Below are 25,915 nucleotides of genomic sequence, written 5' to 3' on the forward strand. Positions count from 1 at the left end.
TAGGTATGTAATCGGGTATGCTCGTGAATTTGTCATTTGTTGAGTTATTGCTGACAAAGCAAATGAGTTTGGTAAGCGAGAACGTGGATCATTTAGTTATTCTGAGGGTCAATGAATGAGAGCGGATCAACTAATTAGTATTTTGGTCATTAAAATAGTACTCGGTTGTGTAATGCATTTCAGTGCATGACTGGATGAGGGGAAGAATTAGTGATTGGATCAGTGAGTAATTGAGTCTAAGGGTAGATTCCTAAACAGTTGGTTAGTTAGTAAAGAAACTTGATACCTATTTTTTAAACCATCAAACAAGATAATGAGGGCTTGAGTGAGTGAACCGACTAGCTCGTGAGTTAAGGGGATAACAAATGGTTGAGCTACTTAGACGGTCAACGAGGAAGGGAGTAAAAGGAGGATGGGTGTTAACAGCTAGGTTTAGGATAAATTAATATGGTATGGATGGAGGCATCTATTGACGATAGGGTACACCAATGATTCTTCAAAATAGAATAAAAGATGGCCAAATCCGAGGTCAAAGGATAGATAGATAAGCGGGTTGAAGTCGATTGAAACAAGAATAGATGACTCCAAAAACAGACTGATGTATAGATTCCTGGAAAAATGATAGGGCTAAGGTAGATGAAGAAATTTCAGGACTCATTGATTGGGCAATAAACAGATGCATCTCATTTATAAATGCACCCTCGATGGAGGCGTGAATTCCAAATGAATGGGAAAACCGGAAATGCACGAATAATTTTTAAAGCTTTCCCATAATAGACTAGTAATCGAGTAATTGGGTAAAAAGGATTCTTTAATGAACAAATGATGCAGTCTGGACGAATAAATAGTTCTAAGCTAAATGACTAGATGAGTGAATGAGGACGTGAGGAGAGGGATAAATCAGTAAGTTAAGTAATTTTTTGTGTAAGTGGCTGAGTGACATCTAAATTAATTAGTGGGGTAAATGAGTAATCAAATGAACTTGTTTTTGAATAACTTAGCGACCTAATAATTTAATGACAGCCAAAAAAACTCACAACCCCAGACCCGATTTAAACTGACGAGCCATGCCGAACCAGAGTCCGACTATTAATGCAGGTCCAATGTAGGCGCAGATGGTGACAGGGATGTAGACAATTCGGAGGGCAAAAATACCGTTGAAGTCGGTATGGGGCGCAACTCTGAAAAAGTAAACTCGCGTTTTCGTCAAAGTTACAAAAGACAGTTTCATTATAATTTGCGTTAAAATTCCTTTCACTACCTTCCGAGCACTGATCTGAGCAACAAATGCCGAATTGTTGACGAAAAATTAAAGACCAGGAAAAGTGGAACATTTGGGTCATAAAAATAATTGATAATTAAACGCAAATTTTCTAGTCTTAACCAAGAAATAGCAGACTTCGGAAATGAGGTTCGTGAATAGGCGATAGTGAGTGGATCCCCCGTATTCGGCGAGGTATACTAGTATCTAGGAGATCGTGGCATAATCTTCATTCCAGCCACATTCAATTCTTGTGCAATCTCACGAGAGATCAAGCGATAACAAGTTTTCCAAGAAGTAGCATTCCTCGCGCTAAATACAGGTTGACAGGAATAGCTGCTGTGATGATGAGTTGGGAAACACTACGGTAGGGATCATCACTGTCAGGTCTTCATTAACAGGCGTCATTAAAACGTTAATATTAATCAAATGTCTTACTGCTAAGCGATTTCGAGGCTCGCCACTGTGTTACGCCTGGAGTCTTCTTTATCAGATAATTGTTCATCTTATTCACAAGGAACGTAGCAAGCTGTAAGCTGTTTCATTAAACATACTGCATCTACTGCTCCCTACCCTGAACTGGCTGGAGCGAGATGTTTGTTAGGTATTAATCATAGACGACGTTTGATGTTAGTGTTGCCACAGTAGCATCTACCGTTTACACGTGCCTTCAAAATTAAAAGTATTAATTGGACCTGAACTTCGTTGCTGTTTGTATAATGGGAGCTATCTCTATTCCTGTGTGGAAGTGGTACATTTCCCCCTCCGATGTTCCAAAAAAGCACTCCTGAATTGGTCCGGAAGTACGATCCCTTTCAACTCAAAAAGCCATTTATTTAATAATCTGATATTTGACCACAAGAAAGTATGATAATAAGTTGATTCTTCTTGCAGCCTTCCAAAATATTCTTAAAAGAGGAAAAACACCTCAAAATCGTGTTGACAGCTGACACACCAGGTGTGTCTTTTTGCAAATAACATGAGCCAACACATAAATTACGGTTTACGCATGTGCTTATGGGAGTGGCAATAAGTGCCTTTTCGCTAATCAAGGCAGCAAAGTGTATCAGGAAATGTTGTATTCTATGCTACTGATTGCTGAACAACAAATTACGTAGTATTGATGATTTGTGAAAAAAATTATAGCACATAAGCAGAAGTAACCCCAAAATCCTCACCGCTATTACGTAATATCTCTCAAATCTTGCTCAGTTTCACGTTTACGCAGCTTTTTGCCTCTTTAAGTGAAAAAGGCATAGGGTTTATTTTTTAAATTAAGGATTTTACGTACCCTATCTACTTCTTAACCTGGTAACAACCATAAATCTTTCTTCACTCTACTCTCTCATCTGTCGTGTAAGATAAAGTACATTCTCTGATTTATAGCCTGTATATTTTGGCAGTAATTGGAATCTCCGATTTAGTCACTTGCAAAACTGGGAGGGTAGGGTTTGGTCGAGATGATAAAAGCTAATCTAATATAATTTACCTAGCAAACGAGTTTTTAAACTTTCGTACACCTAGTGGAATCATCCATCCCTAGATGCATGCATATACACGGGTCTTTGGCAATTCGTTGGACTAAATTGTATGTCACAGATTGGTTGAGGTTAAAGCCGGTTAAGGTGGATGTGTGGATTTTTTTCGGTCTGAGGATGATAACATTTTTGGTGCTTGTAGAAGCAGAACTTTAAATAGAACGCATTCTTTGTAGACTGTGTGAGTTGAATTCTAGGATATTGGCTATAAACGCGATTAAGATAGATATTAAACTACGGAAAATTCTAAACTTCCAAAAGATTTCTCTACAATTTGCTTATTTTGTCAATCAGCAAGAACGTACGCTTGAAAAATAAAAAGTAGCAAATTTGGTAGCTCAAATGTTACTTTTTTAAAAAGAAAAGCAAATTAGTAACTTAAAATAACTTAGTTGATTTTAATGTAATAATAAGACATGGGCTCTCCGTTCAAAGAATTTCTTATTTTCTAGTCTCTAATAAGAAAAAGTGTTGATCATCGAGGGAGAAACTAACAGGAGACTTTTAATAGGAGGGGAGACCAAGTCTTGAGAAGACAATTTATCCTCCGACGTTTGCCACTTTTGTCATCTACCTTCGCCATTATTGCAGGAATAATGATCGCCCTTTCAAGTTGACGCGGCTAATTCACTTGGTCCCAGCTGGGTGCTTCCTTCAGGTACAATCTCCTTTGCTCACTCAAACCATCTACCACTAAGATCGCAGTTTTGACCTTCTGCATTTTATCCAAAAGCTCGATTGACAGTGAGTCGAGCCAGTCGGAAAAGCTTATTTCATCGAAGCTCCGAGGTGCTGTCGACTCTGTCACCACTAATTAACTTTACACTAAAAATATCCAAGACGCTTCACAATCAGCCGCTTAAAAGACAGGGACAAAGACTTTATGACTTACTTTCTGATTTAATTTGTCAACAATTATACTACTGTAAAAACGAAATTAGTAAATGTGAGTGCGGAAGACAGGTTAAACCCGTTCAAAGTCCATCTGATTCATTTTATTGGGTCGGTTGCTCTCAATTTAAGCCAAAAACAGCAAGAAATGGGTTTAATTACTAATAGACGTCATATGTGGTTTTCGCCTGTAAAATCAAGTGCGTCCAAGTGGAGATAAATGATCTAACTTTATTGTAACTGCCAGGTTGAGAGCCTCTGATCTGCTCTAAATTAACAAAAAGCAGCAGCCGAAGGGAAGTTACTAGGATTATCTACAATCTCAGAAGAGGGTTTCAATTTTTTGCCTTCCAGAAGTTTCTATTTAAAAGATAAGGTTTCAAGTATTCTATCACATTCCTCAATTTGTACCCTAGTTGAGCTCGTCCTAGTGACCAATATCAACGCAATGTTAATCAAAACAAGGCCAAGGTCATTCGAAATGATATAACTATATGAAAGTTTTGAGCATGGCGGCAATAGAGCAGACCAGCCAGGAGGCGGATGCGCACACTTCGAATCCTTAGTGTAGCCGCATTATCAGGTACAACGGTCTTGGTTTTTGAAATCGGTTAACCTGGTCATTCTAGTTGAAATCACGATGGTGCCCGTGATAAAACTCATACATAACAGCATAAAAAGGCAAATCGTAGGAAAGCAAGCAAATTGATTCGTGTGGATTGGGAACCGTCATATCAGCTAAAAGGTGGCCTGACAAAGTGAAGGATAGGAAAACAATTAACACTCGACTAAGAAGAACATCTAATGGTTTGTCATGTATTTAATAGGCAAATGCAGTTTGATTGGGATCAGAAAGACGTATTGCCTGGTGTTGAAACAGTAGATCCACTTTGTGGAAGACATTATTAAGTACAAAGACTAACCCATGAATCGTAGGCAAAAGAAGCTTCGCTAACTATAAGGCCTTTGATTTGATAGGAATTCATGGAAGATAAATAACTCGAGGAAGAGATATCCAAATGGGAAGAAATCCGAAGACATGAGTGGAGCCAATAATAAAAAACCATGTTAGAAGATTTACAGCCTCAGATGTGCTTGAGGTATATCTAAAAGGAACTCACATCATTAAAAGAGCATTTAAGCCAAAGACGAACTTCCAAGCGAAGGCACATAGAGGAAAGTAGTTGACAAGGACAGCGATGACAGCACAGAGGAATTCAAAGTCCTCCGGCACGTGGGGAATGAAGAGGGAGACCAGGGTGCCCAGTAGTAGAGACAAGGCAATATGAAACTGGTCCAGGCGAAATACGCCCCTAAATAATACACAAAACAGTGCGTCGATTTATTTAATTGTTCATATAATAATTAATTTAGATAATAAAAAAAGTTAGGCACAACACGTTCGTTGAACAGAGGAAATAGTTAGACTGTTTTGAAATAAACATGTATGTTAGAGGTAATCGAGCAATCTGAGATCCTTTTACAGATTCATAAGCGCTGACCCAGACACGATTAAAGGGTCTGACCTCTTCTCATTACTATTGCCATCGGTCACTGAGTGCCTTAAATGTCAGCAGGTTACTTGTGTTCAAGGCACTAAAAAATTCTCTAATCCTGAAAAATGTTTTTAAATAAAGCAAAAAATTTTTGTTAATGGATTTGACATTACCATACTAATTGAATATTTCAAAGTCAACTCGGGGTAACACTTCAGTAGAAAATGTATAAATAAGGAAATAATTGTCTAATTCAAGACCAAAAAAAGTTGCTTTACGTGTTTCATTAAGACTCGACATGGCCCTGGACTGTATATTCAAAAAATTTCACCATCCCGTTGCTCCATAGCTCACCAAATGTGAACTATAATGCTAACTCTCTTGGAAGATCAAATAGTTTTCTATTTCGTTTGTTTTCAGATAGGCGACACCCACTCAAAGTCGATGGCACTACCTGTTCCCTCTGCCTTGAGGCACTTCACATGACTTGAATTTCAAAATTTTTACTATTTCTTTAAATGAAAGGCTATTCGGTTTTTCAGACAGACGTAGTCTACCACAAGACTGGGTACTACGTAATATTCCATTGATAAATACTGTAGATAAGACGAGTAGGTTTGACACGCTAATAAGCTTTATTATTATTTAAACTATCCTAAGTTAAAGTGTTGTAATAAAACTGTCTAGCGTGATGGCTAATGGACTCTGAAAAGAGATTCACGCCAAACGTTGGAGCAAAAAACAGTCCAATGCTTTCCAAACTGTAAAAAATGCGTTCATTTATTAAGTGACTAGATCCAATATACTTTTTTCCTTAAGGGCGAACAAAAAATGCATTTCTTGGTTAAGCGTCTCCCAACTTCTGATAAAATATGCGGTGATGCATGACAGCTGTCATCCCTTTCTTCCTTTGATAGTTAGTGGATTCTGCTGCTACTTGTTTGCAACAGGTGAAAGTTGGGCTTATTTTGTTTGGAATAACTACCTCAGGGTTCTTTTGTGTATGTTCATTCGAGGATACTTACACAAATCGGGTGAAGAAGAGGAACAAGGAGAGCGCAATCACCGTGATGACTGAACTGACGTAGTTCACGATCGTTATTGATGGTCCATAGTTTTTCAAATTCTGAAAAGAAAGTGCAGAGGAATAAATCAAAAGGACATGATAACACCCAATAGATCCAACCTGGAGGTGATGAATTCAGACACTACCTGACTTTAACAAGGAGGAGAGGGAACAAAGTGGAATTTTCTTTTATACAATAAATCGCCTAGATTTAAAATAAGTTTTTTATTGGGCAAAACTTTTGAACAAAAATTTTTCTAACTTTTATAATCATCATCTCAAAATCATGCCGAAAAACTATTATTAGAGACCTCCTCCTGACCCCTGACCCCGAAATTGATTGGCTATTGAAGGGAGAATTAGGAAATGAAGTCCTCAATAAGGCCAAAAACGATACGATGTTTCCATGTCCCGACTTGGTGTCCCTTTACAAGGTACCCACCATGACTCATTCAAACATGGAAAATGTTACCCATTTAGCCAAAAAGGAATTCTGTTCGGGTTGCTAGTATGGAAGGTATGATAAGTAAACGATTGCAGGCATTTTACCGATTTAACTTAAATAACTTTGTCATAATTTCTACCACTCACGTAAAGAAAGTCAGAAGATTTTCTTCTACTTTTTAGAGCTACTAAATTGAAAGGAGATGTGGGCGCCCATCAATAATCATTTACTCCTAAGAAACACGGAGATTTTGGACGTCGAAGATACGGTAACACATGTGTTCGAGGTCGTAAATATTATGTGCCTGCATGCATAATTTGCGACTTTGAAAACGCCACCGAGGTGACTCAGCTAGACAGGGAGGGGAAAGAAGAAAAGTTATTTTATTAATTGAATCTCGTTCTGCTTTTCGCTTTTCACACAAGAAGACGTACAATTTTGTTTTGATTAAAATAATATTTTCAACTTCTGTCTGCAATTTGGAACATAGGATGCCCATGGGTGGTACCTGCCTATTTTGGTGCTCCACAATTTTAAGATAAAGGTGGGTGAAACGTCAAAACTGGGGTTTTGCATTATTGATGGCAATTATACCTGCAGGGTGTTAATCAAATTATTCAAAAGGGGACTAGAGATTTGGGACTTAATTAGATTTCAAGCTTTGATTGGTTTTTTTCGTACCGTCCCGCCCAATTGCTAATTACTGACCTTCCAAAGGGAGTAAACAATCTAAGCCAATCAAAACCTGGTTCTATGATCACTAAAAATGACTGCCCAATCATATTTTTCCTTGATATCGATCTTTACTCCGCATCTCATGTCATACGTCTGAGTGCGATCAATTCACATCTAACCCAACCCTACTATGTGATGACTCACCAAGGAGCAGACAGTTGTGTTTCTAGGTCACATCGATTCTAGTTTTGCATCTTAATGATTAGTATTTAGCAAACAGCCATTCACAGGCCTACCTATTATGGATCCACATTCAACTTTTCGTGTCCAATCAAATTCCACTCAATTAATGACTAGTTAATGGTTATCCAATCAAACTTTCCACTATTTTTGATCTTTAAGGTGATATATTTGTGCCTCACATTTCCACATTTTTAAAAATGGAAACGCATAGTAACCGTTAAACAAAGCGGAATGGCAGTTTAAGTCGGTTGTTGTAAATGATGCAGCAGAGACAAGGTTATTGCTATCATAAATGAGGTAAAAGTTAGGCTATGTCATAAGACTTCCTCTCCATTTACACGGTCCAACCGTCATAAAGATACGTCCAACACCCTGGAGCCTGTTGCTAAGTCGGCCAGTCAGTCATTCAGCAAATGCGTCTTTTCAGGTCTGACCCCGTAACGTCGTAGTGGCATCACCAGCCTAGACACTCGCCCGGTCGACTCCGCGATACAGAGCAGATTATGTCTAACATTCTACTGCTAATTAATAGTTTCAATTTGGGAATTAAATTTGCCCAGTAATTTGATGTTTGTTGAGCTCCTTTTGTCCGTAATTAATAGGATAATAAATACTGAGGGATGAAGCAATGAAAGGGTAATCGCATGTCTTGTACTCTTGTCCCGAATTCGCGTCAAATTATACTTAAAATAACTTAAATATAAGGATAGAGGAAAGCATGGCACAATTTCATTTTGAAATGAAAAGGAATGGAGAACTTTCAAGTTCAACAAAAGGACGTAATAGGTCGCTTTTTGGCGGAATAAAGAAGGTAGTGTGATCGAATTCCCAATTGGTCCATATTTAAAACCATAAAATTACTGATCTTGGATAAATTTGACTGAAATAAAAGGAATCTATTAACTCTGGAGTTGTTCATCGCGAGAGAATTGGACCCAACTCGTGACTGTGAGGCCTTCATCGACTTTTAATGAGGAGATAACCCCTGCTTCCTCATTGATATAGCTCCACATTCCAACAATACATAGTGCCTTTCATAAAACAATCTTCGCGATACACGAATCTTAAATCGGTGGGAGAAGGGGAAAGGCGATGAAAGTGTTACGCCACAACTACCATTTCCTATCCTAAGTATTTGTTAGGGTCAAAAAAAGTTTATTCAACATTTGAAACAAGTGGTTTTTAGAGAACTCCACAACATTGGCTGAGGCAACATCGAAACCGGCGAATTTAAATCTCTCCTCCCGAACTGATGCAGAATTTGCTTCAAAAGAAGATTCATTTTTAGCCAAGTTTTTCAGATTTGTTTTAGGGAACCCCACAAAGAGGCTTTTTTGATGAATTCCAGGCGAAAAGTGCTTAAACTTTTGGAGAATTGAAAAAAGATAGGAGTACGAAGAGGGGTCCGCTGTACCTGCACCGATCTATACTCACTTACAATTTCACCCAGTCATTTTTTGGTAGCTAGGTCTAACAGTTTACAGGATGTCGAAATTTTGATAATCCGAATGTATAAAAGCGTCCTACTGAGTTAAAAAGTTTTAAAGACTAAAAAAATGCTATATCTAATATTGAACTGCCGAAATAAAACTTGCAACAGACAGGAAATAAAGATTGATATTTAGTCAAGTCACTTTTTTCCCTATTTCCCTTCGAAAAGTCCACAAACATCTACAAATTCTTTCAAACTACAAGTCACTTTAAAAAGTGATAAATCATTTTGGGAGTTTTATATCAAGGAAATCAGTCTAAAATTGTCAAAAAGAAAAGAAAACCAAAATTTTTCCTAATTACCTCGTTTCTGATTGAAGAATTTTTCGCACACTCTATTTTGTGGGATAAAAATTCGCGCGCCCCTCAAGAAAAATTTTTTACATCGGTTTGTTCAAAAATTGTTGAAAAAAAGGAGTGACTTTTTTGCGAACCAGAGTCAAATATCTACTTCTGGAAATTTAGAGAAGAGACACGAAGACTGGTTCGTACAATCACAAACGAGAGATTTCTAAATCTTCGGAGTGTTTTTTCTAGAAAAAAAGACAGCCAGTGTTTAACAAGAGGAAATATGACGTTTTATAAAGGAATAGAATCCTTGCACAAGCATTAGCCCATAAACTTTCGTTCTTTTTCACAGAAACACAAAAAAATGTGTAAATTCGACCTAAGAATCTGAACGAAGTAGAACCTTCGCCGTGTCTAACACATAATTGTTGTCGTCGCACGACTTAGCCTGGATCCACCAAGTAGTGGGCTTGTCATGTCACCATCTTCGCCTTCTGACAACGAAGTGGTGTAACGCAATAGGGGGGTTTTCGGCGAAGGATCGCATTGCAAGGTTAGCCAGTTTTTCTCAAAAAAATGACCTAGGCAAACGGAAGTCGACGCTTTATCGCCAGGGGAAGGGGAATGAAGTTGCTAATCATGGAGACGACAGTAACAAGGTGAAGTAGAACAATAATGAAGGCGGAAGTGCAGACCGCGAATTTGGTGGAGGATTTGTCGGGTATTGTCTTTTTGTTGAAGACAATGGTGTTTATAGATAGGGAACAAATAAATAGAAAAGATTTTCTGTTGTTAGTCATCGGAGCATGGATCGCATCAATTGAGACTGATGTGCTAGCATATTTTTTTCTGCCAGGTTCCTCTTAAAAATTTTAAGTAAAGTGTAAAAACTTTTCTATAAGATTCCTCATATGAATGAAATTTATGGATTCATACAGGAACGACATGTCTTTAGGTTGTATACTTGTCTACGTAGGTGCTTTAGCCTCCGCTACTCCAACATTGACGATCAGCAATCCGTTTAACCAGTTTACTATCAAGCATATGCCAATTCGGACTATTTTACAACGCTCTTAGGGAGAATTTCAGGGTTGGATTGTTATTAGAGTTAAAAAATCTGACACAAATTAACAGCAACTGTAATTATCTACTGTTTAAATCTTCAGAGATCAGTATCACAAGGAATTAGAGAGCCTTGTTAACTTGCTGTAATCACCATGGTGCCGTGGTCCGAACTGTGGCCATTAAAGGCTAAAGCAACACTATTTTTAAGTACTTTTTGTGGCATTTATGGAGCTGTAAAGAAACGCACTTTTTTCATGTTTCAAGAAGGTGAGGATAATTGACGATGATGGCTGAGGAGCAATAAAATAGATATAAGGTGACAGGAATGAAAGCATGCGAAATACTACATCTAGGAAGACAAATCAGAGCTCGGTGTCGAATATCGGTCCTCCTTGAGTGGTACCGACTAATCCAATCTTCATTGAGATTGATAAGATGCGTTACTGGTGATGTCGTCTCACCTCGGCGAAAAAATAAGTCATGATCTTCATTGCTGACTAGTCAGAGATTTTGGAATGCCAGTTCGAGGTTTCCAGGGCTAAGGATAGTATCCAAAAGATAAGGTAATATTATTCATGAGAACTCTTCAGCCAACACATCAACGCCATGAATTTCTCCCTCTCTGTCAATTCTGTCAATGGATCGTTAACTCTTCCAAACGCCCATAATGGAGATGCCTCTTGGCTCATTCACTTAGCAATTCTTGCAAAATAGATTCAAGAGCCTCTTTATCTCCTTGAATTTAACTATTTAATTTCAGGTAACATCACTATGGAATGCTGCCGATCATTAATTAACAAAAATGGCAAAAACTACAAAATGAATTCCCGGAAATTTTTTTTTTAAAATTATTGTAAACGTTAACAGTGTGTGATGTTCAAACGGAAAGAGAAGGGCAATCATATGGGTGCAGTTACTGATTGATTGTTTAAAGGCAAAAAATTTATTAAAATCTTACATGCAATGGCCCTTATATAAACGCGAATTTTCAAAATTAATTAGGAAAACTCTTGCTAACTAAATAAGTTCGTTTGATATGTATGACGGAAAAAATAAAGTAGCAATCAGGCATTGCCAACGGAACACCAACTCTTCTACGATTATTCAGTTGTATATATCTTGGCTCTGGAAATAAACAAGCTAATCCGCAGATCCTCTGTTTCTATTTTCTTTTTATTTTCCAACTCTCTGGACCGCCTTACATGGCTAGTTAAAAAGTATGTCAATGCTCGACTGCTGTGAGCAATTCCTCCATCTCATCTCATCCTTAAGTACATAATGAGACCTTCTCAGGGGTGAGTCTTAGGTTATGAGTTATGAGATTTTGAGCTATCTTGTAAAGACCAAGACTTTTCTCAGACGGCCAATTCGGAGGAAGTTGTATCCATCTTTTGGTTGTATCGTATCAGGTGAATGTATCTCAGCCGTAATTATTTGGATTTTATCAGGTGAACAATTCTTAGTCAACAATTTTATCGCCAGACATAGTCATCTGGTAGTGAAGTAGTATGAATTGCCTTGGAAGCGGGAATAGGTGGATCGTGGAGCAAAAACCAATGGTAATGTTCGTTTTTTTCTTAGAAAATATTGGAGCTCGAAGGAAACTTGTCAGCACAGCTCAGTCAGTCAGTCAACTTGCAAACGATCAAAGATGCACCACCCACTTGATGAGATGAAGTGAAGAACAAATTCATGGAGTCCCAGGTTCGTTGTCCATCATCTGCCATTTTATGGCATGTAGATGCAACCCTGGTGCTTGGTACTCTCCACAACCCTTCCATTTTGTGTAAATCTCAAAGAATCACCTTAAGACTCGCATTTTTGACACATCGATCTCCAATTAAGGCAATCCTCCAACCTTGATCAAGAATGGAGTATCTTTCTGATTGTGATGCCTCTTCCAGTGATTCATCTTCAGTGTTGTAATCAAATACAAAAAAACATTTTTTTGAGGAAGTTTCCATGACTCTGAAAGTGAGCTCAATTTCGTAAAGCAAGTACGCTTACACATCATATTGTAAAAAGAGAATTCAAAGTTCTGAAGCAATTGTACAGAGTAAAATACCGAGATACTGACCCCAAATATTTGCAAGTCAATTGAACAGGCTATATCAAAAGTCGTACAAATTTTTCTGCCACTTGATTTGGTCTTTAATAGGCTTTTTAGGGTAAATAGTTAAAATTCTTCCATCCCTTTTACAAATTATTACAAAATGTGCAGAAATGTTGTTGTCACTTTCACTGTCAGGACGATATGGCACCACTAAGGGGATAGGACCGAAAATAAGGGAAAATTATGCCATTTATAATTTTGCAATGACACTAACCTTTAGATCCTTACTACTCATTATGTAAACCAATCCAACCGCAAAGGTTCCCGACCTCGAGGGGGTACATCGACATTCGTAGTACTTCCCATCGATCCAGTAAGTTTGGCAGGTCTGGGACTCGAAGGCGTTCCTATTTATAACCGAAAAATGGAACAATTAAGGGCAGATTTCAAAGGGTCCACATTTAAATATATATCAGTGTATATCCATCCTTCTTATTACAGTAACCTTTGTACCCAAAAACAGAAAAAATATCCTAATTCTACATTATCTAACGGGGTACGCCAGAAAAGGCGATTTCTGAACATTTAGCATAGGTGAGATTTTTGTAATGCTTTAGCAGACAGGATAGCGTTCCTGTTTTTTTTTCGGAGTAAGTGGAATTGGTTAAGATTTGCTATATCCTACATTTACGAAATTTGGTTCAACAGGTCAAGGAGATATGGCGCCGTGACCTTAGGTTTATGCTTCTCCCATGACCATTGACCCCACAGAAGTCATTGGCCCATTAAGTAATCTCTTCATAATTAGATGTTTCGTTTATTTTATGACCGTTTATGATTTGATGCCCCTATTAGGGACGGAGGCCACGATCTGTGAATAAATAAACAAATAGAATATGGTTTTTTTATTGGGAAATAATTATTACATTCCAAAAGCAATTTTCTACTTGATAGGCTCAATTAGTGAATAATCTGAATTTTTTTATCAAAATGAGGGTTTTCGAGTGAAAGGTAACTGTCTTAACTGCTGATTTGTTCGAGAAAATTCCTTTGAATTAAAGAACCAAATGTTTCGAAGTTGCCTCTTTGTTAGAAATCTGCCTTCCACCTTAACATTTATCATTCTTAAGAAGAAGACAAGATTTTGAAGAAACTAAATTATTCCTCCATTCGGTAGAGAATGTTAATGCCTGCTTTTGGTCATCCAACTTGAGGGGAGAAATAAAAGTTAAATTGATTTTGTGACGAAATCCTGCATAAAATTACAAGTTAATGGTCAAATACAAAATCAAATTGAATCGTTAAAATGAAACTCAGTTCATTATAGATTGCGATAATTGACAGGTGGTTAGATGGACACGGGATTGATGGATAAATGGATGAATACGATTAATATGAATGGAATCAGGATGGATAGACTGATGCTTTTGAGTTTACGAATGGATAAGTACGGATAGGGTACGGCATGAAAAGGTTCACTTTCTCTCACTGCATCCACTTTTACCTTGATCACTCACATGCAAGGTGCCTCATTTTTAAAACTAAAAATGCTTTCCTAATCTAAACTTTTCAAACTTTCTAACTAGCCTTTTCATTCATGTGATCAAGTTCCTATTTTCCTGAGATGTTTCAAACTCTTCTCATCGGCTCTGGCATTTATGACTCTGCCTGCTTTAAATAACAAAAGCAAGTGTCAAAACGGCATGAAATTGAAGATAAGCTGATTCAAAAGGTTAGAGGTTCCATAGTCTACCTTCTTCAACCACCACACTCGCTTGCAAATAAAAGTCGGAAAATGTAATATATTAGGACTAAATTTTCACTACAAATTTTTATGCAGTCGGGATATCTCTACCGTTATTTCGAAGTCTGAAGAGCTCATTTAAAGCTCCACACCGATAGAATCCCATTTCCACTCTTTTTATAAAATAACGCCAATACTTAAAAGTCAAACTTCTTCATCCCTCAATCATCGTTTTCTGCATGGCGGTGGGGAGGAGCAGTTGAACGCTACCCAAGTCGTTGACAAGCCAGAGGTGACAAACGAAGTGACAACAAAAAAACTTAAACAAACACGCATGCAAACTTGACAGACGTGTAATTACTCGTGTAGCCTTGCCAGTTACAAATCGGCAGGATGGGTGGTGTGCTAATGAGGTCTTGCCGCAACTTCTGGGGTTAGATAGGAAGCAATCAATCTGAACTTTTATCTAGACCACGAGTTTTGGAATATTCTTAAAGCCAGATATTTTAAAACTATTGCGAGATATCTCTCCTTCGATCTTTTACCTTTACGGCTTGTAATTTTATAGCCCTGGTCGAGGCACACTTCCTCTTTTGATCTTAACCGCTTCTAAAAGTTGGTGTTTCAAGGAATTTCTAAGTTAATGGATAAACAAACTGCTGAGGTGATTTTTGAATACAAGGGGTTGATTAATAGGTGTCGATCCATTGGTTTGACTGAGACAACTTTATTCTCGAAAATGGGACATAAACATCGCGTATAGATAAGGCAGAAGACGAGCCGAAAAGCAGGTGCGGTTTAAAGAAGCCTTTCAAACTGTGTGAAATAGTAACTGCAGAGTTAGATGTAAACTACGTCGATAAGTAGAGAAAACTAGGTAGATGGCTTAATGGCTTCCGCTTTTACACGAATTTAACCAGCAAAGTGTAGAAGATGAACCTTCTTCTCAGGGCGGGTGTATTCACCTTACTTTTACGATGCAAGCAAAAGCCACACTGATACGCATAACCCTTTTTGGGGATTCGATGTAACAATGAATTATTTTGGCGCTCATTTAATACAAAATTGTATAAATATGAGAAGAAATAATGACCTATTTCAATAATTCAGTGAATAACTAAGCAGAGAATTAGGTGCTCGAAAAGAGATTCCTCAGTATGTTCACCTTTCTCACGGCCACCTCGACCCCCCGTTCCCCTTTTGTTACAACCCGGTTTCTGGGTTTTTCCCCCATTACTCATCGTCTTTGCTGTAGCCGGATGGACTTCCATATCTGGTGTCGCCATAGTGAATGGAATACTTTGCCTTCGGCACAAACGCATACACATTCTATCCGCAGTACCTAACGAGTAACAAAATGTGGTTCTATTCTCTTCCATATTCGCTCCAGAGTGACAACCCGCAACTCTAAGCTGCAAGGGTAAACGAACTACCAGAAGGACTGAACAGTTACGACTTCTCCTTTTCCATCCTTCCCCAATTCTAGTGGAAATATAAGTTTGCTCAAATGTTTTCGTTTCCCCACCTTCATACAAATAAAGAATCTGGGTTGGATTAATCCACAAATTTCATTAGAGGACTGAAACGTGTTGTTTCTTTTTTGGTTTTATGCAGGATGGAAGGACCTCGTCTTTCAAACCAGTCAGATATAGCTACGTGTTGGTGTATTTTTTTTCCTCTAAAGTAACACATAAAGGGAGAAAAGTGGAAAGCAAAAACGGCAATCACTTCCTTACATTAAAATGCACTAGTTAATGATTTACTAAATACAAAATTCGAATGCCAGGACATTCATTATTCCTAATCTGTAAAGTGTCACCCCTACCTTTAAATTTGCCTCGCCCCAACCCCCCACCACCCCCCGGAAGAAATTTATGCCCATCTAATCAATTTTATAACACCGTGCGTGGTTTTCACTTAAATTGTATGCGTTTATTTGTTAAAATAAACACTTCAAGTTGTGAATAAACTTTGACCTAATCCCCCATGAAACTATCAGGAGTGCCAATCAAAGTTGTCATTTAGAGTGCATTGGTCTCCTAGACCTATGAAGTGCTTCATTTGTCCCATAATGCATTCTAAAAGCGTTACCTCTATGCAAAAATTCTAAATGTCTGTTAGAAAATGTTTATGAGAACAAACGGGTTTGTCATGAGTCACGGTCAAGCTGTCAAATAAGTGACACTTAGGGAGGGAGATGCAACAGACCATGATGTTGTTAGTAACTTTAGAACCTTCCAAAGAATTTTTTATTGGCTGAGTTAAGATGGGTCGGTAGAAAAAGCTAGAAACTTTGAGCTAAATAAGACTGCATTTGTTTTTTGTATAAATTCAGCGTTTCAATTAAGTTTTGCGACCTTTTTGGGTTTTAAAACCAAAGCTAAAATTCATCTATCAGTCGCAACGACACAATGTTTGTGGATTGCTTAGTGGGTGAAGCTAGAATTCCTGGTCCATCTTAAGAATAGCTCCAAGTGAGTCAGGCTAATAAAGATATTTTGGGAGCGATTTGGCAGTTTACATGCACATATTGGAGACGGTTGTCAAGACCTAGCAATGCTTTAATAATGCCCTGCTCCTTCTCAGATAGGTGTAAATGAATGACAACTTCTGCAATTATATTTGATAATACTGACAAACCGGATCTATTTCACCTGAGACATTGAAGAACGGATGACCCACACGCGTATTCACAATACCGAAGAAGCAGTGCTTGCTGTAGCCAGTAATTTCGTGATCATAAACTTTTGGACCATTATGTTTCAGGCATCGTTGAAATAGTAAGTGACACAAGCGGTGAAAATATTTCAAGGACTGGTGGCGTGATCGGCATGAAGAAAGAGCTGAAAGAGCTAAGCTTATAATTTTTGCGTCCATGTTATTTCAAGATTTGCGCATTCAAACCTCATTGGATTGAGGGATTTAAAGTGCTGTACTCCTTAATGACCGCAATTTTGAGCGACATGTGACGCGATTATGGTCTTTTGAAAAGCCCTATTAAGATTAGTGGCTTTATTGGTTACTTACGCTTGGATGGAAAAAAATTACGTGATGTAGTTGGTTGCTAAAAAAATAATTAGCCAATTAGCCGACCAGGTGAAATCATATCGAAGTGGCTTGATTACAGTATTTAAGTAGTGTTGCGTGGACTCACCCTTGCGCGTTGAGCATGTCCCAAATGCGACAGGTGACATCCTCCTTCCGTTCCTATAAAAATACAGAGACAGGGCTTAAAATTGAGGCGAAAATGGACATCACCTATCCCCATTCCCATCCACATCCTCCTTCTTTTTATAGCTCATGCATTATAGATTAAAAAATATGCATATATTCACACGTAAGCATTTCATAAAAGGCGCTAGAGTTGAAGAAGAGAGCCAATCATCTGGCTGGCTAGTATATGGGTAGAAAGACGAAGAGATAGGTGTAAATGTTTGTAGGCGCATGATTTTATTTTACTTTTAGATTTCTTCTCATGATGACTTTCATTTCTCTCACAAGCTTCTCCTCATTCTCACACTTGTGATGTCTGGTTATCGAGGCGGTGGGAACGTCGGAATTCTTATCAGTTCCAATATTTCGTAGAAAATTAGCAGACTTTATGAGAAATAAAAGGACGTAAAGGCTAGAGTACTTCGCCATTTAAAAAAATGGATAAATGGATGGATGATGGATGAATGGGTGAATGGATGGCTACGGGATAGATGGATAGGAAAGAAAGGAATACGGGATGGAAGAATGTATGCGAGGTGGATGAATATAAGACAGATGAAAGTACTGTTTTATTATTAGAAAAGAATGTATAGATAGAGAATAAATGGAGTGATGAGTGGGAAGATGAGTCGATTGGGTGGATAAATGGATGACTCTGCAAATCTTCTTTTGTAAAGTATTCGACGCTTACGTGACACTAATTCAACTGTATGCACACTTTTGTCGAATTTAACTTACCACCATCACTTTAACTTTTATCTGACGTTGACGTTTAACTGATAGGTCTGTTGAAAAAAATGAAAGCAATTTCAAGGGTCCATTACAGGCACCTGCTTTGTTTCTAAAAAGTATTCTCCATACTTTGCAATCATTTTCGGCTAATAAGATCTCGGGTTTTTAAATTTTACAAAAGAAAAGCTACAAGTTATTTTTCCTTAGTAAAACTGTACACCGTTTACATTTAAAATGACGCACACACCCTTTCACTGTCTGCAAGACCATCGAAAACCCAGAGAAGTAGACATAATTGGCAATGCCCGAAAGTGTTATGCAACTACCTCCGTCTGACAAGGCAACTATCCTTATCGAGATGTTAAAAAATTTCATGTTTTTTTGTCGCAAAGATACTTACAAAACTAATGCATTCATTGATTCAAAGAAGGCTTTCCAAACACCCTCTCCTAAATTAAAAAAATAAGGAAGTTTCAAAGTCCATTCCAGCCAGAAACATCTCACCTTCTTATAAGCCATCTTTAGTTGAAAGAGGCTTATCAAATCCGAGGTGTGGATGATGTAGACGTCAGAGTCGAGATTGGTGAAACTCACATCACCCAAAGAGGTGTTCACCTTGGTAAATTCGGAATCATTGGACTTCTTCAAGAAGGGCTCCAATTTCCTCATTGGTATTGTGATCATCAGCGCAGTTGATGAATCTACTCACAAGGTGGAGGAAGAAAAGTTTTTGTTTGGGATTTTTATCGCCAACCTTTTGTTGCATTTATCGGAAATCCTGGTTTAGCATTTGCTTCCGTGAAGTAAACAGAGCTTAGGAAAAAAAGCTCTGGTTTTCTGCCTCACTTAAATCAACGAAGCAGTCATTTGCGTTTCAATGACGGTACTACTTACAATTTGATTTTACTTATCATAACCGCTTTAACGTTTTCTTTCTGGTTTTTCTTTTAATGAACTAGAAATACAAAAGAACCTTGATTGCAACCCCTTGAAATCCTGAAACCTCGGTTATTTTCATGCGTGCTGAGATGTTAGCTATAACCAGAATCATCGTTCATTTGTCCAAATGATTACCTCCTTCTTCTCCGTTCCGTTTCGTTTCCCAGTGTGAAAAATAATGGAAATTAAGACTTAATGAAAATCCACGCAAGTGTGGTAAAAAGTTAACCGACGATATTTAATTTAAAAGGGCACTACCAAGAGTGCTTCATTGTTGTCATCATCTTTTTCCTCCTTCTGCTGCTGCTTCCAGTTTTGCTTCCTTAAAACCCCGCATTACATGTAACACTGACGAGTGAATTGAGGAACACAAAAGTGCACCCCAACCCATCAAATGAGGCACTCACTCATTTCAATTAGTCGGCATAAAATATTGATGCCAAGTTTAATGACAAAATTAGCTATCCGGTTAACCCTCGAACTCAAGGCGATTGCGTGTCTCCCAGCTTACACCCATCATATTCTGGCGTCTTTTCTGTTTACGCTTGACCATCTAGCAGTCTCCTAGGGTTTACTTCAGAGGTAAAAATGAGACTAGGTGAAATTATCGATTCTTAAAAAGGGTCCCAGAGGCATCAATGGATACGAGAATACATCGATTGCTTGTCATTGGCACCGAGTGCGCGTAACTAGGGTCTGAATACTAATCAGCAGTTATACCGCTTCTTTGTTCCTGTGATTGTGTAATTATCTTTGCATTTGTTCCATTCAGATCAAGTAATTACCTTTCCTTTCGTTTTTGCGTCCCAGAAAAACGTGATAATTATGAAGCTGCGGGAAAGGGAAAGTAATTTAAGAGTTTGAGAATAAACAACTGTCTGACTGGGTTTTACATCTTAGTTGTCAGTACTTTCCAATAGAAAGAACGGAATGTGTTCAGAAAAAAAGTATCTTTGCTTTTGCATTTGTGACGAAAATGATGAAGAGAGGGAAAGAAGCTTAACTTCCCGCATGACTACTTCTGTCTGGCAACCTAATTGCTCTTGCGCAGTGTTACAGGAGATGTCATATTGGAATGAAGGCCGCTGCGCAGTTTATGCATAAATTGCACCAAAGAAGTATAAACAACTTTCAGCCCCACGCTGAGCATTTCAAGCGTTGTGTATAGCTTTCGTGTAGAAAGCACCAGTTTATCCCGTCACTCAAAGAATCATCTAGGAGTAGTTTGAAAATTTTAAAATGATTCTACATATCCCTGAAATTGCTTCACAAAACATGCAAAAAACGTTGACTGAAGAAGTTTCGAGAAATATAAAAATGCGTGTCAGACCTGTCAATATTTCCAGTCTTGCCAATCCCGAGTTCATCAAATAGTCTAGGTCAGGTAAGTAGCTACACGTACAATGACAAACCGGTGATTATCAAAGATAAAGTGACCCTAGGAAAGGAAAGTGTGTTGACATTTTTTATAAATGGTTGGGCTTTTTCTTTACAACGATCTTAATCTGGCAAAACTAGTCGCTTACATGATTTAGGGACACAACAGCAACAACAAAAAAGCAAGACATGTACTTAAACATTACTACTAAAATCCAATCTAATTTCACTTTCTAAAGTGCCTAATTCAAAGTGATGTAAATTAGTCAATCAAAGTGCCAGGAAAGTGGTGTCTCGAGCAGGTAAAATGGACACTCAAAGGTAGACAAATTCATTTCGCCTTTTCCCTTTAAGGCATTATTGGGTGGTCATAAAGGTGCCTTTTGGAAAGCGCGTGACAACCTCTGCCTCCTTTATGCATGCAAGAGAGCGCAACTCAAGGTGAGAGGATAGTTTCTCAAGTGTCAAAAAATGAAATCCATACTCACCAGAGGAAGTGGCCAAAGAATGCATCACAATGGATTCATTTTGAGTGTCGCTCTGGTTCTTGTTAAGCCGAATTCTCTGAAATGGCGACAAAATGGGAAGAGCATTTACTCACTTGTCAGAACTCCCTTTTTTTGATATTATGAGAGTCAAATAAAAGGATATTTTATATAAATGCGTTTCTTTATCGATTAGCCGTCAATGTCTGTCAGAAGGGACACATGAGCTCCACCTCAATTATTAGAAAATGTGGTGGTTTTTGTGCGTTAAAGGTAGCCGATAACAAAACGAATCCATGTTTTCTTTGCCACAAATTGACAAATTCTAACTTGAAGAAGCTTTGAAAATGGAAAGTTGAAAGTAAGATAGTGATTTTTTAATTTTTGACAAAAAGTGATTGGATGAAAATATAACCTATCTTGGACTATATAAAGTCTAGGAATTAAAATACACTATTCTACACCTTCATGTTATCGCTAAGATTTCGCGTCATTAATGTTGTTTCAGTCAAATAAGTGAAATTTTTTATTATTATTATAAAATACCTTAATGCGTTTGCTACGAAGCCCACAGACGTTCCCCACCACAGCTCAGACAGTTTATTGTTCAAATACATCATAAAACTGAAAAGACGATACTCTAAAACATTTTTCATCTGTTCTGCTGTTTCTAATTTTCAGTAATCTGTTTGAGACACACAATTTAGAGCGAATAGACATCACAAATGGGCAAAGAACACGTGTCATAAATGTGACACTAGCATCGAATGTGTCGCATTGCATGAAAAGTTGATGAATGAATAAGGTGCTTGTCAAAGCAGGTATGTGTCAACAGTTTGAGTGATAAGTTCCCTTTCAGCAGACAATTTTAACAATCTTGCCAGCAACGTGCCACTTGGGAGACAGACCTGAGGTGAGACTAAGTTGTGGTGAGGCAGGGAGGAAGGAAGAGGACGAGGGTGAGCTGAGAAAAGATAATAACCACGGAGCAGAAGCTACAGCCATCCATTCAGGAGGGGAAAGGTTTTGCAATAATGGTTTGTTTCTTCAATCTTAGCTACCTCTTCCTTTAGAAAATTTTGTGTCTCAAAGAATCGTTTCATAAAAAAAGAAGAACAAAAAACCATCCCCAATTAAGAGTTCATTTTCATGTTTTTGACCCTTAAGTTCGTCCATCACCTCCAATCCGCCAAATCAAGGGACTACTTCTACTTTATCGTGGCATCTCAACTTCCTTTAACCAAACAAAGTAGCGACTTAAATCCTGACAGTGGTAGCTAGGTTCATTCAAAGTTGTTTTGGTTTAAAGTACTGACACCTTCCAAAAGTCATGCATATTAATTTGCTCTCAAGTTCAAAGATGACAAAATGAATAGTTAAACCTAAGTTGCTTGAATATTCTTTTTCCTCTTGTCTTTGCAAAACATGCCGTATCAAGTAATTTTGACACCTTTTTTGCCCAACCACCTCTCTTACTTTGAAACATAAATTATTCACATTTTTGAGGTTAAGTTCTCATGGGAGGCTTGAAAATTTGTCATATAACATCCTAACTGATTCGTATCTTTAGGGAACTTGCCTATCCCAGAGCAAGCTAGTAGAACCAAAGTTACTTTAATAAGCTACATTTCTTTTTAATTTAATTGACAGATAAAGGGTTCAACCTCTAGCCTAAATGGTACAGTGATCAAACAGGTGTGTGGAGAGACTTTCATTCATAGAATTTGCCTTTTGTGATTACGCAAGTTACAAACCCTCTCGAATAACGTAACATGCATGTAGCATATGCTCTTTGCCAGTTCTCAGATACCTGCGATTGACAACAAACCAACCAAGACAATAAAATTGATTATAAGCTTTGTTAATCTGAAAAGGAATGAAAAAAATGGTTAAAACAAATCACTATCTAAGCTGTTCTGCGTCACTTTTTTCTTTTTTTGAAATTCATGCAGGATGATCACCTTGTCAAATTGTACCCTGGGATGCGATCTTATCATCAAACCGAGTTATGCACTACTCGAAAGGCAGATCTGAGCTGGGAGTAGGATTGCTGATAAGGTAGATCAGAAGCTGGAAATAGTTTCATCTTTAAAAAAATAAACGAGTGTACTTGTCCTTCTCAAACGTCCTGCATCTAAATTGACAGCAGTACCATCGAGGCATGATTGTATTTGGTCAGTCAAGAGGAACTATATACACTGGTTCATGCAGCCATAGGAAGAGTAACAACTCCTTTCGTATAGTAATAGGTCCATATGAAAACTGTCATAAAACTCGTAACTAGTTACAACACTTTCGTAAGGGAATGTTACATGTTGTCCTATTTGCTTTGTACTGCAGCCATGCCTATACTTGACGCTGACTCACTTAGACCCAATGTAATATATCCACATAAATTTACCCAAAAAAGACAAGAAACAAGCCAAAAAGTGGGTCATATTTTGACTAAAAACACAAAAAATCTAAACATTTCTTTTAAGAGGCAAAATGAAAGGCGATGGTGGTGAGGTATAATCAACGTCTATTTTGCTTACTCTTCTTACAGCCGAAGAGGCTCGCTAAAACGACGCAAAGCGAACAAATTAATATCCTGTTTTGGGATGAACACAATGATTTATTGCATCAGCAAGACTGGGCAAAGATTTTTCTAAGTTCTTTTTTCACCGGTGTTCATTCATAAATGGAAAATGAAATATGAAGGCAATTAGAGTGGACCGCAGAGGCGAGAAAACGATTAAGGGAAAAATATATGAGATGCTTTCACGCAGTTCAGGCACTTCTCGGTTTATTCAAAAGAAAAAGACACATTTCATGGGATGGAGATCATATTAGCCTTTTCATATCATTCTCTGAATTTATGAATTTATTTCAATGGCTCTTCACCACTACCTTCAATGCAATTTTGTCAGAATGATTTGTTAGTACCAATAAATCATTCTCTGATGGGCCGCTGCTTCGATGTCTACAGTAAAGAGCTGACCTTCAAAGTATTCTCTCAGACGCCTGAGTTTCGTCACATGGTCTGACGAGATTCAGGTAATCCCGGCCTTCCTTCCCCTCCTCATCCCACGTTTAGAATGGTGTTCTAGTCCAAAACCTACACTGATATTTCGGGTTCGCAAATTGTCGGGAACAATTACGTTCACCAGTCCCATAGGAAAAGTGATAATTTACCTCTTTTGAAATTTTTTAGCATGGATTATGCTTTAAGCTTTCAAGAGCTACTGAACGGCGACGATCTAAGAACCACAATGACTCAAACCATCACTGACGGACAGCTGTCTTCAAACCTTTCCCCCATTCAAAAGCCTTACTGCCTTACTACAGAATTTCATCACTCAGCAACCATCACCGCAACCTACTGTGATCGAAGTCTCCTCTATCCGACTAGCTAAATGGTTGGCTTACTAGTCGACTACGTGTCGGTCACTCTTGTTAACACAAAGGTTCTTTTATCACTACATAACACGGCGTGTCATGGAGAAGCTCAGAATGACTGCTGTCAGTTCAGGTGATTAAGAGTGTCTGGTGGGATGGCCGAAGCAGAACATGTGCACCAGTGATTAGTAGGTAGCGGTTAGTGGTTGTGTTTAGTGTGCAGTTGAGCACTCTCGGCACTTAAAATTGCGTGTACTACTGCCCGCCATGGTGGCACGTCATTTCTTGCAGTAGTACCAACTTTAAGAAGTCACGCTTTGAATCAAACACCCCTCACACAAAAATTCGGTTCAAAACCTCAATTGCATTTCATCTTTATGTACAGATGATTGATTTTATGATCTGCTTACCCGAAGTTCCAGGCCATTTCTCTGGATGGTGTATTCATCAGCAGTGTTGATGGCGAAACCTGGAGAATCCTGATCACCAGAAAGGGCTGAAAAGACATTTAATAGAGCCGAAGCTGATTGGACAACCGCAGAAGCTGTGACTGGTGATTCCTCGGTAAATGATTGTCCACTTTTCGGATAGGATGACTCTGCAGCCGCCTGTCGTTGTGTTTGCATATTCAAGAGGGCTTCAATAGATTGCAGAAGGTTTTCCGAACTGACTTCGTCCCTTTCTCTGAAAAAAATAGCAATTTCATAATTTCTGCTGTAAGAATTTTGGTTCATAGTGTTTGCTTGAATCGCACGAACAGGGAGATGGGTGCTTGAGATTCCAGCACAAATTGCCAACACTTCAAGTTGACATTTACGATAGCATATGGACAAAAAGTATTCAAAATGAATACAATTTTATTCTTTCGCGAAACCAAAAGAGGTTAAAACATTTAGTGTATTTTTGTGGTACAAAAGCGGTACATTGCTTTTTTCCAACAAGAACAATGTAAAGTGTCGCGATTAAAAGGCTTTGAATTTCTATTTCAAGTTTTTTTTTAAGGAATTATTTCTAAGAAATTTTTATCCAGAACTTAAGTCTCTTTGACTATGGAAAAATGGGAAAAGTTAGGCGATCTAAGATAAAAGGAAAAATAAAGCTCATGTCTTCAGAGGAAAAAAATCAAATGGACTACCGCATTTTTTAAATTTTACATATCTGTCAGGCAGAAATGATAGTAAACATTTTAAAATTTTAATCAAAATATGAGCAGCCAATCAAAAAAGTCACACGTTATTTTCCCCCAAATTACTAGCCAATCGAAACCAAGCATCATTTGTTGTGACACAAACTTATGATTTACATTTAAAAATATTCTAAAATTTGATTATCGGTTAAAATCTGCCATTAATTGCCATTTCACAAACTCTTAACTTGATTATTTTTACACACAGATTTGTTTACCTGTCTGTTTCATTCCAAAACCTGTGGACTTTGTGTTGATTTGGTATTAGTTTTAATTAACTTTTAAATACGTGAGCAATCCATCCACAGAATCTTGAATTCTCTCTCCTTTGGCTTAATCAATAACCTTT

At 37.9% G+C, this 25,915-nt stretch overlaps 1 protein-coding gene across 1 annotated transcript in view; it reads right to left on the minus strand. All coding sequences in view use genetic code 11, as the record gives it.

The window, feature by feature from the left end:
* EGR_07810 (EGF, latrophilin and seven transmembrane domain-containing protein) overlaps positions 1-25,915 on the minus strand; it is a gene marked incomplete at both ends in the record, with an annotated part of 54,002 nt that overhangs the window by 8,759 nt on the left and 19,328 nt on the right. Inside the window, 9 exons of the mRNA XM_024497059.1 lie at positions 1,038-1,181; positions 4,845-5,003; positions 6,212-6,312; positions 12,787-12,919; positions 17,411-17,463; positions 17,755-17,853; positions 18,706-18,905; positions 21,006-21,081; positions 24,791-25,064. Coding sequence (XP_024348547.1) covers positions 1,038-1,181; positions 4,845-5,003; positions 6,212-6,312; positions 12,787-12,919; positions 17,411-17,463; positions 17,755-17,853; positions 18,706-18,905; positions 21,006-21,081; positions 24,791-25,064 — 1,239 coding nt within the window. The remainder of the gene's footprint in view (positions 1-1,037; positions 1,182-4,844; positions 5,004-6,211; positions 6,313-12,786; positions 12,920-17,410; positions 17,464-17,754; positions 17,854-18,705; positions 18,906-21,005; positions 21,082-24,790; positions 25,065-25,915) is intronic.

The sequence above is a fragment of the Echinococcus granulosus genome (genome assembly GCF_000524195.1).
Source record: "Echinococcus granulosus chromosome Unknown EG_S00087, whole genome shotgun sequence".
Classification (NCBI taxonomy): domain Eukaryota; kingdom Metazoa; phylum Platyhelminthes; class Cestoda; order Cyclophyllidea; family Taeniidae; genus Echinococcus; species Echinococcus granulosus.